This window comes from Colletotrichum scovillei (assembly GCF_011075155.1).
Source record: "Colletotrichum scovillei strain TJNH1 chromosome Unknown Contig00001, whole genome shotgun sequence".
NCBI classification, from domain to species: domain Eukaryota; kingdom Fungi; phylum Ascomycota; class Sordariomycetes; order Glomerellales; family Glomerellaceae; genus Colletotrichum; species Colletotrichum scovillei.
The window spans coordinates 894,557-908,823 of record NW_023336259.1 but is presented as its reverse complement, the minus strand read 5'-3'; the positions used below and the strand labels follow the sequence as shown (position 1 = coordinate 908,823).

General features: G+C 55.1%; 3 protein-coding genes across 3 annotated transcripts; 1 reads left to right on the top strand and 2 right to left on the bottom strand.

Moving 5' to 3' along the window:
* Nucleotides 1–1,666: 1,666 nt before the first annotated feature.
* HER10_EVM0007678 (major facilitator superfamily transporter) lies at nt 1,667–3,711 on the bottom strand (the record flags this gene model as incomplete). The annotated part of the gene is made up of 5 exons (XM_035477227.1): nt 1,667–1,855; nt 1,939–2,081; nt 2,164–2,485; nt 2,565–3,085; nt 3,162–3,711. The coding sequence occupies 5 exons, from the start codon at nt 3,709–3,711 to the stop codon at nt 1,667–1,669; spliced, it is 1,725 nt and encodes a 574-aa protein (XP_035338580.1).
* Nucleotides 3,712–8,253: 4,542 nt separating this feature from the next.
* HER10_EVM0004343 (uncharacterized protein) lies at nt 8,254–12,567 on the top strand. Its single transcript, XM_035473992.1, has 3 exons — nt 8,254–11,095; nt 11,155–11,486; nt 11,631–12,567. The coding sequence occupies exons 1-3, from the start codon at nt 8,884–8,886 to the stop codon at nt 11,637–11,639; spliced, it is 2,553 nt and encodes an 850-aa protein (XP_035338259.1). The 5' UTR covers nt 8,254–8,883; the 3' UTR covers nt 11,640–12,567.
* Nucleotides 12,568–12,652: 85 nt separating this feature from the next.
* HER10_EVM0012815 (DnaJ domain-containing protein) lies at nt 12,653–14,255 on the bottom strand. Its single transcript, XM_035482197.1, has 2 exons — nt 13,869–14,255; nt 12,653–13,797 (listed from the first exon to the last, which is right to left on the bottom strand). The coding sequence occupies exons 1-2, from the start codon at nt 14,036–14,038 to the stop codon at nt 12,723–12,725; spliced, it is 1,245 nt and encodes a 414-aa protein (XP_035339041.1). The 5' UTR covers nt 14,039–14,255; the 3' UTR covers nt 12,653–12,722.
* Nucleotides 14,256–14,267: the final 12 nt, after the last annotated feature.

The window sequence follows — 14,267 nt, the reverse complement described above, 5'->3', positions numbered from 1 at the left end:
CCCAAGGAAATAGTAGGTGTCGCTCGGCGGGTCGGTCTTCGAAAAGGCATAAAAGTCTACTGTCCAAGTGAAGGACTTGGACGAGATGCCCTCTAAATATATAGCTCAATTAGTCTTTAACGTCAAACGCCAAGCAAAACCAATACAAGCAGACTGACTTCCTAATGTGATTGAGTCGTTGTTCTGGTTTGTCCACAGAAGCAAGTTAAGCTTGTCAGCATCTGTCGTCCAGTTGAAGACGACATTCTGGCCTGATACGAACGTGGGGCCTTGGAGACCGGCCGGTTTCACGGGGTATGTGAACTTTGTGTTGGTATTATCGGCGGCGAAAGCATTCCGTGCCAAGCTAAGCACGACAAGAAACGAAAAGATGTTCATCTTGCCGGTGTCCAGGATCCTCGAGCACAATGCCGAAACTCGAGGTAAGGGAGTGGGACGGTAATAGTCGCTGGAGCCTCGTACTTATGGATTTGGGTCGCTCCTTCTGCGCTCTTTTTCGACCTTCGACATCAGGCTGTGACAGAGTATTACATGGGGGGCGCACTATCAGGAAGAGATGCAGTCCCCCCTCCTTCTTTGGGTTTTGCAGTGCCTTGCTGCGGTCCAGATCAGCATCAAGTAGGGACATGCCTTGCATGTGCGACTGGAAAATTGATTTACCTCAGCGCCCGGCTTTGATACAGCCTCGCTTCACTAACGGGTCACCACATTTGACGGCACACAAGACGTGGTCTTGGGTGGCTACACCATTGCAAATTGTCACTGTTCACTTATATGGATGCTGTGTTGAAGTTGCACTGCAAATGAGACTGTCGTGCCAGTCATACCCATCGAGGAAGGCTTGAGATGGCCATGCCATGCCAACTGAGAGTTTGCAGTGGTTGTATTCGTCTCGATAGCACTTCCCAAGTCAGAAAGTCGATCAGGCTGGCAGCTAGGCGTCTATCGTCTATCGGTTGTGATTATGTGGGTTCTTTTCTATGCAAGCGACCCTTTGGGTTCCAAGTGTAGTCAGGTGGCGGAGCCTGGAAAGGAGTCATGGCAAAATGATAAAAGTAGAACGGGAAAGGAAGTGGCGCATATTGTGTGCAACATTGAACGAGACCAGGGCATAGATCCTACGGGGAGCAAGTAGATAAGCGCGAATACGGGGGCAAGTAAGAAAGTATTCTAGGAGCACCAATAGCCAAGCTCGAACGAATCAAATTGAATTGATATGCCAGCCTGGTGATAAGTTAGACCTCGCGTCGGAGGTTTCTATGATGCCAATGACAAGCCAGAAAACAGCATGTACAGTTGTCGAAAGGTGCCTTCAGAGAAATATAAGCAGACCTACCCCGCTGCCTTATCTCCAAGAGAATGAAGCCGGCATAATCTTTTCATTGAATCGACAATTCTGCGTGTCACACAAAGTTATCTGCGTACGCTAGAACTAGAGGGTATCTGAGTTGCCATTAATCAGATGTCTTCTCAGTCGACACCGGTCTGAGTGTCCCTCATGGTATGCTTTGAGTTCTTGAACAAGGTATTTTGCGAAGAGCTGATATAGTTTGCTAACTCTCATTGTGCTTCAACACTCTCAACCCAAACGTCTGCCGACATAGTCCCACCCTACGATATAACAGAGCACCAAAGCTGCAGCCGGCCCCTTCAGCCAGGCAATACTCTACTTGTGAGTGCTACGCAGACCGCGCGGGCTTGCGAAAAGTGCAGCGATGAGAGCGATTCCGGCGAAAGTGGTAGAGGCGGCGAAGGCATACTGGATGCCCTCATAGTAGACATGACGAGCGGGTAAGCGCACCTCTACAGGGAGGGTCTTGAGGGCTGTCACGGAATGCCGAATCTCGTCGATAAGCTGAGTCGAGAAGGGTTTTTGTCAGCAACGGGGTCATGTCCACTCATAAAGACCATACCAGTAGGGACAGGAAGGAAACTTACTCTCGACTTATCGGGGATGTCGCCGAGGACTTCGGGTAGCCGCACGCTGAGCGTTGTCTGCACGATGGCTGAAGTTATCGCCACGCCCCATACTGTGCCCAGAGAGCGAACGAGATACACCGTCGAAGCTGAAACGGCGTGGTCTATGATAATTGAGTTAGTGTCAATTGGGTTTGGATTGGACTCATGCTACAATTGCCCAATCACTTCAAGTGGAAAACTTACCGGCGTGGTCAAACGAGGCTAAAGTCGTGAAGAGAATTGCCGGGTAGATGATACCCTGACCCAGATTCGCTGGAAAGATGTAGACGAGATATTTCCACTGCGAGTCTTGAAATTGGAGGGCAGTGACGAGTGAATTGCCAAACAGCATCAGGAACGCGCCAGCGCGGACGAGCCAGATGAGCTTGCCCCAGCGAGACATGACGATACCCGCAAACAGACCCCCGAGAGGCGTAGCAAGTGATGGAATCGCTAATCTTGCGCCGGCTTTGGTCGCCGAATCGAGCAACACTACCTGGAAGAAGAGCGGAAGCATGAAAAGGTACTATAGTCGCAGTCATATCAGCAATCATGAAGCCAAAGTTTCGAGTAATGGACAGTGTGTCCGTGTAAGGTCTACATACCGCATACGCCGCGAGTCCCGCGCAAACGTTGGAAATCTGCGTGAGAATGGGCAACTTTCCCCGGAGCATCCTCAACGGAATAACAGGAATGGCCTTCGTCCGCGCCTCGACGAGCACAAACAACGCCAGCAAAAGCACACTACCCACGAGCGTGCCGATGACGATGGAACTGCCCCACGGAAGCTCGTTGCCGCCCAAGCTCAGCCCGACGAGCTGCACGGAGATGGCTACGACGAGGAGGAGCGCTCCAGAAACGTCGACCCTCGACCAGATGGCCCTCCAGTCGTTGGTGTCAATATCGAACCCGCCCTCGGGGTTCTTGATCACCAGGGCCCCCAGAGCAAGTGCCATGATGGAGACGGGCACCTGCAGCAAGAAGCACCAGCGCCAGCCGATGTGGTCGGCGATGGAGCCACCGAACGAAGCACCGGCCACGGCGCCGAAGCCGAACATGCCGTTCTGGAGGGCCTGGTACATGCCTCTCTTGCGGAAGGGAATCATGTCAGAGTTGACAATCGTGGCTATTTTCTCGATATCAGTCTCTCTTCGACGCATCATTTTGGGCAGATTTGAGAATAAGTAGACCGGCAAACTCACCCATGGTCATCAGACCGCCTCCTCCAAACCCAGTCAGAGCGCGCATGCAGTTAAGAAGCACCACATCGCCCGCCAGTCCACAGCCAAGACACCCCAGCCCAAACGTAACGCTGCTCACAAAGAAACACACCCTCCGCCCGAAAATGTCAGAAAACCGCCCGTACAGCGGCTGGAACGCGGTGCTGGTGACGAGGTACGACGTCGTCAGCCAGCTCGCCGTGTTCGCGGCGTCAAACTCGGAGCTGATGACGGCGTACGTCGCCGCCGTGATGGTCCCATCAAACCCGTAGAGGAAGACGTTGGCCATAATAGCCAGCTCGATCCAGAGGAACCCTCGTGGCGGCTTCCATGACTCGCCGGCCTCGATGGCGGCGGCTGGGTCGCGGAGGAGAGGTTGATCTTCGCGAGGGGCCGCCACGGCGGCGACGGCGGATTCCGAGTCCGGGTCGGAGTAGTACGGGGGCGGCGGTGATGCCGGGTTCGGAGGGTTGGCTCGTGCTCTGCCGACTTCATCGTCTGAGAAGCGGGGCCGGGAGCGCGGGCTGCTCATGGTGTGTGCCGGTTGGTTGACTTGGATGGAACTCTGTTAGGAAGGTTTGTTGGAAATGCTGCTTTACTTGATTTGGAGAGTAGCCGGGATTGGATGGAATGCTTCCGGGAACATGAAACAATGTGATTGACTGTGGGGAGATCGGTAGCTGGCAGGATCGGGAAATCCCAAGCAAAGAGCAATAAGAGAAAATTCAGAAAGCAGCGAACCCGCCGTGGCCTTTCTTGCAACCCCAAGTGTACTTCAACTGCTAAGTCTGGTCTGTAGTGCTAGGGTATGTTGGGATGACGGCAAGCGTGAATTCGCCATGGAGAAATTTCTGCAGTTTCATGACTCCCCGCCGATGGAGAACCGGCGTGCAAGGTCCGGATAATGTCCGTTGCGCGCATCCTGTCAGTGGGGTGCTACCGGGTGCCGGGTCGGGTCGACCAACGTCAACGAGTTTTCTTCCCTGGAGTAGGTAGTGGGTGAATATATTGCACCATCGACACGCAAAGCACGCAATCATGTATGGAGCTTGACGTTCTTCATGAGCTCTTGGTTCCAGTTACATGCCGTGATGCCATTCAACAGTACCAAGAAAAACCCGATTGTGTCCACTAACGGAGAGCCGTAGCCGGCCCCGAACAATCAGAGACGTCCATCACGGCAACATCTCTGACCGACCTCTCGGAGGTTCCTAGGCTACCTACCTAGGTAAAAGCCTCAGCCACCCATAAAGACATTGATCCAAAAGCCGTCTTTGGCTATGGCGAACTGCCTTGGTACGTCATCACAGCTATCAGGCCAAAGAAAGTAAGTAGGAATCACATGGCTTGTCAAATGATTCATACCCAACACAACATCTGGCGAAAGTCTCCTCACCTTAAGGAGTGTGCATGAAACTTCTCGACACTAATTGACAGACGGCACTGGGAACCCGGACAGTTTACCTCTGCTGAACGATAGCAGCCTCTTGAAGCAGTCGTAACCCCGAACCCAAGAAAAAACCACGGAGCGAGGCGCAGGTTCTATCGCAGCCTTCTGAAGAGGCCCTTTGCCCCCAGAAAAAGCTAGCCCTCCACCATGAGATTCCACACTCTGTGGCCGACACGTAGGGAAGTGAAGAAGTCGCGTTTGTCGATAGAGCCAGAGAAAGCTCAGTACTGCAACAGCCCAGGTCTTTTTGTGAAGTACGAACCACGCAGTGTACAACGTTGGCTCCCAGACAGCGTCCGAGGAACTTCTCTCGTAGCACCGCGGGAAGATACTTCTCGAATATAAATTCACGCAGAGCCATTTTGCCACATCAAAGCCAGACCCGTGCTGGCTCTGACTACAACAGCTAATTCCGCTCTCAACGAGACATCCGTCAATTGTTACGCCTGGTAATCTCGCCGCGGATAAACACCCCCAAAACCTATCCACGAAGTCTGCGTGGTTGAGATGTTCGTCCCTTCAGTCCCACTGAGGCTTGACTTGTGCATCACATTAGGTAGAAATGTGGAAAGCGATCCAACCTAGGGACTTTTTCTTCCTAAGAAAGAGCCAGGCTCTTGAAAGCATGACTTCAGACCCCAGCTGACTGGACAACTCAAGGCCGGTGGCTTCTAGACGGAACCTTCGCATTTGATGAGAATTGGCATGGCATTAGAAGCTGGCTCAGCGTTGAGCCCTGAGAGCCTCAGAGCCAGAAAAAGTGGAACGTGCGCCAGACTGCCGGAAATCTCGCTTACATAACACCGACCCACGTCACCTGACAAATAAAATCGCAGCCGCCGCAGAAATTTTCAAGATGGCTTCCCTCTCGTCCAACACCAAAAAAAAACCAACATATGCCAACACCAGCAGAGGATCAGACGCGTGAGCAGAGTAATTATTCATCAAACCAACAAGAAAGTCTCAATGCTGGCTACTTGTGGTTTCAAAAGATTGAAAAACAATCTGTAGACGCCGTCTGATCCTCTGGCATCACTAAAGGTATGTGAACTTGTCTGCTGTTCGGTCTTCATACACACTGCTCCCCCTCGTCTTAAAGATGATTTGGATTAATCTCCATTTGTATTTGATATCTTATTAAATGATTTTTATTCACACTGAAAATTCTGAAACGACACTATTTGTTACCTTCTTGTTTGCTCAGTTCCGGTCGTATACAGTCGGCTAACAAGACGGTCAGGTTTACCTGCAATTATACATGTCCAGGTTGACGCCTTGAGTGGTGGATTGGCTGGATATCTTGGTATCATGGTTATAGTTGATTATCATGCGAATACATCTCTTTCATCTGATCGATTCTGTTCCACGCGTAGAGACCTAGTCCGATGCTCGTAGCAAAAGGTTCCATAGACCATGAATACGTGGATCGTGCTTGGCAGAGTTCCAGTCAACTGCTGCCCGAGACGTCGGTGATCCCCGGGGGGCGCGGCGATGCAGGCCGTGGAGCCCCCATCTCTGATGGAATGCCTCCGGGCCAATGGTGAACCTGCTACGGTGACAAGCCGCGACAGGACGCGGGCAGGCGGGCACTCGCGCGGCTCTGCGCCTCCTGCAAGCTCCATCCTCCGGGCCTTGGGAGGCTTTGGGGAGGCCTCGGGATCTCTGGAAACTCCGTACTTCACAAGGACAAAGACGGCGAGCGAGCAGTTCGTTGCCGCACGCGTGGGCGGTGCAGATGAGCCACTGAGAGGAGGGGGGTTTCCTGCAGGTCATGGTCAAGTGCCGGTTGAGCCTGGTTGGAAGGGACCAATGTCGATGAGGTTTCCCGATGGCACACTGGCCTTGGAAGAACACTCTTAATGCAGCAAATTAAGGAAGCATTCCATGGAAGCAGATCTGGGGGAAACTAATCGGTTTCCCTTCCAGAGTCCCAGTAGTGTTCACAGAGTCAAAGAAAGTTGGAACTTGGCAGTGGGCGCCATGTCGTGGCAGATAAGCAGGGCCCATCCCAACAAGCCGATTTCTTTCTCCCGCGAAACAACTATTCAAATGATGACAGAGTCGGCGATGGAGTTTTGGGCTCTCTGGCGACTTGTAAGGTAGCGACTAAAGAGTGTCTTGGGCAACTTCGTCTCCATCGACCACGAGGCCAGACCAGGGCCAATGTGGGGGGATTTGTCGCTGGGAGTGTTTCTTCGCGCTTCCCGAGAGATTCCAGCCTCCAGAATATGGCCTAGCAGCACATAGTGCAGGGGAACGATGGGATTGGGCGCAACTGTAATTGCCTACCTGTGCCATGACGACACCAGGCTGCGATGAGGCGGGGCAGAAGCTTCCAGGGTTCAAACGGTGAGTGATGGACGCGATGCATCTTTGAAGTCTTGCGCCACGGACGCCGTCTGATCTGTCAAGAATGTCAAGAATGCTAGCTTGGCCTCTCCCGAGGGTTAAAACAATACCTTAACCCATAGCCTCCGCGGGAGTGGTTGCGCGACGATTCGTTTGTCCGTTTCCGCGCCTGCTGCGCAAACCCGGCTCAAACCGCCTCGGGGGCTGCGCGCGCTTTCTCTCACCTCTTCACCTTCTCCTGAACTGTCTTCTCCTCTTGAAATGTGTCCGCGGGGTATCTTTGTCTTTCTCGAAAGCTGACCAGCTGTCCAGGGTGACAAGGATGGGGGGCGGATGACAAGGCCGCCCGGGGATGTCACGGCCTGTCATTGTACTGAGCCACCCACCCTCCCAGCTTCGGATGGCGTGCCGCACCAAATCTGCCTGGTCACAAGGCTGCCTTGCGCCGTGATCCCTAGGTTTCTGGGTACTCTTATGTATTTGTTGGGGAGGAGTGATGTTCTCACTGATGTTGGAAGGACTTGTCGTTTCATGTCTCGCTCGTAGTCAGTAGACTGGCGACTGACGAGCATCTGGTGCTTTTTTCGTGGGGTTGGCTTCCGCGTCGCTGTGGCCAGTGTAAATGACGTAAGAGCGTTGATAGTCATCGCTAGCCCCTCGGCAAGCTTTCGATAGTAGGTAGGCCTGGAGCGAGCATTCGAGTCGCAGGTTGTCGAGATGTATAGGTAAGGTAGGCTGCCTGGATATGGATAGGTACTATCAAAAAGATGAGAAAAAGGCACTTCATTGGGGTTAGATGTACCTTAGGTACTTGCCTTCCATCCTTTGTGCCCTGGTCGAGTCCAAACGCTCTGGAGACTGGATGAATATACATAGTAGTAAGTAGCGTGGGCGGTCGAGGGTCAGAATGTGATGGTGACATGGGACACCCTTCGATAATCCGTGGCTCGCTGCACATTAGTACTGCAATAGCAGTTCCTTTCCCGTCCGCTGACCTTGGCCGGGCCGTCTAAAGTCTTCGCAAGTCGTGGCCTAGGCGGCGGGCACTGACAAGACCGAGCCCAGAAACGAGGTCTGGCTGATCCCGTCCCATCCCTCAATGTTTGGCGCCCTGGTCGGGATGGAAGGGAAAGGCTCAGGGGGATGCCTCAGAATGATCGAGGTCCGAGGAAGCGGACTACCACAGTAGAGTAGAGGAGAGGTTCATAGACTAGGATATGTAGGAAGGTAAGGTAAGGTCGGGAGGCATGGACATTATTACCTGCCCACCTGTCGCCCTGCCCTGATTTTGCTGTTTCTGCTTTGGCAACAGCGCTGTGTGATCCTGCCCGCTGCGCAGCATTGCACTTTCCCATCTCAGCCCAACACCAACTGGACGGCCCACGGGTGACGGACGGGTCGACGGGCTACCCCTCCATCTCTTCGCTTCCACGGTCCCTTGCCGTCCCTCCACCTCCCCTCCATTCTTTCCCCCCTCTCTCCCGTCTTCTCTCGCACCCGAACGCTCTCTCCACTCACTCACCTTTCTCTGTCCTTCTCCCGGGCACTTCCCTCTCACATCACCCACCCTTATTACGTTGGCTGGGCTGGAATCGACTGGATATTCGTCTATTGGTGTGTTCAATAGACAGATTCCCATCCTCTCACCCAACCAAAGGCGATCACAGTCCCACCAGCCTCCTAAATAAAACCAATCTACCACGTACACCCGTAAACCAAACTAGTCACTACTACACATGCACACCATTTAATCCGTGGGCTCCCCTCCGTCATCATCGCACATCCTTTGTTCAAACCCGCCTGCAAATCTATACCATCCAGCCGAACCGTTGTCGCCCGTTTTGACTTTTCTCTGCCGCTTCCCGAAAACAGCGTTGCCCTTCGACGCCTCCATCGCATTTAGCGATGGCTGGAGTTTATAGAGAAACCACTCGGGTTTACCGGGACCCGACTGAGTACTCATCCGATGAAGACCGATTCAAGACCTCCACAGTTCGCCGTTACAAAGTAGCGCCAAACCGAGTCGAGAGGGTCGAGCGCACTGAGCGTGTCGAAGTCGAAGAAGACGACCGCCGGTCACGATACTCAGGCTACCCGTTGCGCACCTCCGGCGAGTATGGCTATGCTCCCGATCGCCCGCGCTCCGCCTTCGACTCCCGGAGTCAGGTTGTTGAGCGCACGGTAACCGAGCGTGAGCGCGAAGTTATTGACCCCTACAGAGGTGACACCCGCAGCGTCGTCTACGAAAAGGAGTACGAACGTGAACGTGAGCGCGCACCCCGCTTCGATGCCGGCCGCTTCGACGATGTTCGCAGCGTCGCCGATAATCGAAGTGTAATCGAAGTCGAGCGCGAGCGCGTTGACTGGGACCGCCGTTCCAATAAGTCTCATCGCCACCACCACCATCACCATTCACCCGAGACAGAAGTCAGAGTCGACAAGCGTGTGGAACGCCGTGAGGATGGAGACGTCACAGTCGAGAAGCGCGTTGAAGAGTACCGGGACGATCATGGCGGGGCAGAGGTCGAGAGATACCGCAAGGAGACCGAGTTCTACTCTCCCGTCAGCCCCCCACCTATCCCCCAACCCGTCATCATTCGTCAGCAAGCCCCGGAGCCCCAGAAGATTATTGTCCAGGAAGCTGCACCACCCGCGCCCATCATCGTACCCCGTCAAGAACCCGGTATCGTCGTCCTGAGAGAGCGCGAGTCCCCTCGCGAGGTTGTCCGTCGCGATCCCCGCGAAGATGAGTACTACTACCGCCGTGAGACAAAGGAGCTTGGCCCGTATCGCCGAGATGAGCGTGAGTACCACTACGACCGACGAGGCCGTGGTCGCGGCGAATACATCAGCGACGACGAGGATTACTACATGAAGCGGACTGTCATCCGCCGAAACCGAAGCTCCAGCTCAGACCATCATCACAAACGCCATCTTGCAGAGGGAGCCCTCGCTGGCGCCGGTATCGCTGCTCTCGCTGCGAGTCGAAGAGACAGCCGCGGTGAGCTTGGTGCCAACCGTGGAAGCAAAGTCCTCGCTGGTGCTGCCATCGGTGGCCTAGGCACTGAAATCATTCGACGGGCTCGTAGCGCGTATGAGGACACCTATCATGACGATCATCACTACGGGTCTCGCTCGAGATCTCGCAGTCGCAGCTCCCGCATCAAGACCGGCCTCGGAATTGCTGCCGCCGCGCTCGCTGTTGCAGGCGCCGCAAAGTATTACCAGAGTGGAAAGATCGAAAAGGAAGAAATGCATCGTGGTCGAAGCCGCGGCAGAGGCTACTCTGTTTCAAGCTACTCTGTATCTAGATCTCGTAGCCGCAGCCGCAAGAGCCGGAAGAGCCGCAGTCGTTCCGTGGCTAAGGCTGCCGCTGCTACGGCTGCCGCCGCGGGTTTGGTCCAGCACTTCCGCAACAAGTCCAAGTCCAAGTCTAGGAGTAGGTCGCGGTCTAAGTCTCGCATCAGGACTGGAGCAGAGATTGCCGCTGCTGGTCTGGCAGGCGGAGTCGCTAGCAAGATTTATAAGAACCGCAAAGAGAAGAAGGACCGCGAGGTAGATCGAGAATTGGAAGAGCAGGACTACGAGGAGGAAGTCCGGCGGGAACGGCGCGAACGTCGTCGGTCGCGCAGCAGGTCCCAGGCCCGCTCTCTATATTCCGAGCCGCGCAGCGCTGATCCTGAGCTAGGCTTAGTTGAGTACGGAACAGAACCGCTGCCGACCGACCCGCCTTACCCGCCGGACGACGGGTATGAGTCTGCAGCGAACGAGAGGCGACGCCGTCGACACCGGCGTATGTCTGGCGATGATTACGACGGCCACGAGCCGGCGAAGAAGAGGAGCAAGAGCCGATTGAGAGACATGGCGGCGGCAGCAGTCGGAACGGGAGCCGCTGCGATTGGACTGAAGCAGTACCAAAAGAAGAAGGAGAAGGAGGAGGAGGAAAGACGAGAGGAGAGGCGAGAAGACAGACGGTCGAGGGAGAGGAGCGCCCGATCCCGCTCCAGAGACCGATCCGTCACACGCGAAAGGACTTACTCAAGAGAACGCGCCTACAGCAGGGAACGCAGCACAGACGACAGGATGAGGAACAGGGAAAGAGAAAGAGACCGCAGGAGTAAGGAGTCCCAATCCGAGCACACGCTAATAAGCCAGTCGAACTGACAGCCATCACAGGATATGAAGAGGATGCTCGGGATGACGGGTACTACGACAACTACAGCCGTCCTCCCTCACCTCCACACGCCTCTGGCGGCTCATTCTACCCGCCACCGCCAGCAGCCGCCGCAGGCTTCACCCAGCATCCCAACATTTCCACGGCCAACCTTAGAGATCAGTATCCGCCGTACCCGTCCTCGGACTCGGTGTACCCTCCGGGACCACCGCCAATGGGGCCATCTCCACCGATGGCCACAGGCGGGGCCGGCGGCTATCCTCCCCCTCCACCTGCTGGTGGTCATCCACCTCCAGGCGGTGGCCCGCCGGGAACGAGATTTGGTCCTGACCATGTGAGTGAAGACATATCTCGTAGCTCCTCACCACAAGCTGTCCAGCCAGCCGGTCTGGGTCGTGAGGGTGGGTTGATCTAATCGTTGTTTCTTTTGTGATATTTCTTCGTTCGTGTCTACATCGGAAGCTGACTTTCAACGCAGATGGTTTAAAGTGGCGAGAGCGTGTCAAAAAGTTTCTCCCCGAGTCACTATCTAGGTCTCGTTCCCAGTCGCAACCGCGATCCCGGTCGCGGTCCTTGTCTCCTACGTCTTCATCGGTGTCAAGCACTTTATCCGCAAAGCGCCCTCACACGGCACAACATTCTTCCTCCAAGTCTGTTGCCTTTACCCTGTCACCCCAATCATCCCAAACCTTGCGGCTGCACCGCTCAGCCCATGAGCAGCAGGCCGAGGAAGAGGCTAGGAAAGCGGAAGAAGTGCCGGACCTCAGCGAAGAGCAACTGGCGACACTGCGGCCTGTCCTCAACCGCAGGCGTTCCTCCTCGGATCCGCCTAGTAGCAAATCGGTCTCCCGTCGCCGCAAGAGGGAAATCGAAACCCCACCAGAATCGGAAGACGAGGTTGAGGTCCTGCCCGACCGCTTTGATACTCAGGGACGACCCGTTGGTGGTGGTGGCACTTCGGGGGCCATGCGATGGAGACAAGGGGCGTTCGAAAGCCGGCCACGAAACGGCAAAGGATTGCATTCAAGCGGGGCATGGGCTGTGGGTGGTACAGATGGCGATGTTGTGCAGAAGATTGCGAGCGACATTGAAGGCGTGATCAGCGGGCAAAGCAGCTGGAAGAGTTTGCTGAAGGATGTGGTGGGAGCGGTTCAGGAAGTGCAACATGGCGGCGACTCGCGTAGGATAGAGAACAGTGACGACGATGATTATGACGACCGACGGAGGAGGCGGAGGAAGAGCAGATGACGATTTATGACCATTTCTTTGGATCTCTTATATGAATTTTGCGACGCCATGGCTTGGCGCTTTTACATTCTACATTCTTGGGACCTAGACACGACATGATGCTACAGATAACGAATTTATGACTCTGGTTCGAGACACTGTTGGTAGATATCAATACATGAGCAGAGTTTAATGATTGCGCTTGGTTGACCGACAATGCCTTCAGTGGTATGAAAATTCAGACAAAAGAGCACGTATTATGTACTTTGATTGGGCCTTTCTATTTCTAGTATCACACAGTTCATCTACGGGGCATCATCTTCTCTCTCTTTTTTTTCTTTCATCATAATTCGTCGTGCACCGGAGGCTTCTCTGGTCGTCCGCTATCCTTATGCAAGTCGACGCCGACCTTGCCCCGCCACTTTTGGAAGACGCTCCAAAACTCCTTTTCCATGCCGCTCTCCATCTGATCGGGCAGCACGACGACGTAGTCGACGTACAGGTTGCCAAACTCCGTCTTGTGGTACACGCTGTCGCCGTCCTCGTGGAAGATGGGCATGCCCTCGCCCTTGACCGTCTCGACGTGGCCCGGCTGCACGACGCCGCCCCGGTCGCGCGAGAGCCGCACGACGTGGCCGTCGAGGTGCGTCACGTTGCGCGTCCAGTCGCCCATCCACGCCTCGCGCAGCGAGAGCACCTCGGTCCAGTAGAGGTCGTTGTCCTTGCGGCGGAAAAAGGTGCCGTCGACGCGGTCCGGGTTGTCCTGCCCGATCTCGGGCTCCTTCTCGGAGAGCGTGACGACGAGGTTGCCGGCGACGTAGTCCGGGCTCGCGTCCGCCTCGTTCTCGTAGACGATCTGGCTGTCGCGCCCCGCGCCGCGGGCGACGGTGAGCTGGACGGTCGTGGGCTTGCGCACGACGCGCGCGCCGCCGCAGGTGTGGCACTTGTGCTTGATCTCCTGGCCCCGTCCGCCGCAGGCGTCGCACTGCATCTGGACCTGCTGGAACATGCCGGGGGCGAGCTGGTGCTTGACGATGCGCACGCCGCGGCCGCCGCAGACGCCGCAGGTGTCTACCTTGCCGTCGGCGGAGCCGGTGCCGTCGCAGTCTTCGCAAATGTGCTGCTTGTCCCACTGGAACTCCGTGTTGATGCCGTTGTAGAAGTCGCGGAGGGAGATGCCGATGCGGACGTTTACGTCTTGGCCGCGGCGCTGGCCGTGGCCGCCAAAGTGGCCGCCGCCGCCAAAGAAGCGGGAGAAGACGTCAAAGGGGTCGTGGCGGTGGCCGCCGCCGTTTTGCTGCTGTTGCTTTAGGCCCTCGTGGCCGTATTGGTCGTAGATTTTGCGGGTTTCGGGGTCGATGAGGGCTTCGTAGGCCTCGGAGACTTCGACGAACTTGTCCTTTGCGCTATCGTCGCCTCTGTTGTCATAGGAATCACCGATTAGCTTTATGCAATGAGTATGGGTAAGGAGGAATAGGAAGATGCATACGGGTTCTTGTCGGGGTGGTATTTCTTGCTCAGCTTGCGATAGGCTGATTTGATCTCACGATCTGAGGCCTTCTTGCTGATGCCTAGGAGATTGTAGTAGTCCTCGGCGCAGAGGGCCAGCTGGACGAGGCATATGAGCAGCAGCACGAGTGCTGCCCCTCGGAGGTACATCGTGGCCCCCCTGTGATGTACTTCGAGATAGGGTACTTTTCTTTCGATGAACTGGGCGCAGAAAGAAATGTTTGTTGCCTCGTGAACCTGTTGGATTTCTCAAGTCCCAAGTGAATGTAAAAAGTCAAGGACTTATCAAAAGAGAAGTCGGGTTGCGAAAGAAAGGAGAGAAAAAGACAGAAGTGAAGTAGGGTATGGAGATAATAGGTAATCGATCCAAAGGAAGCGC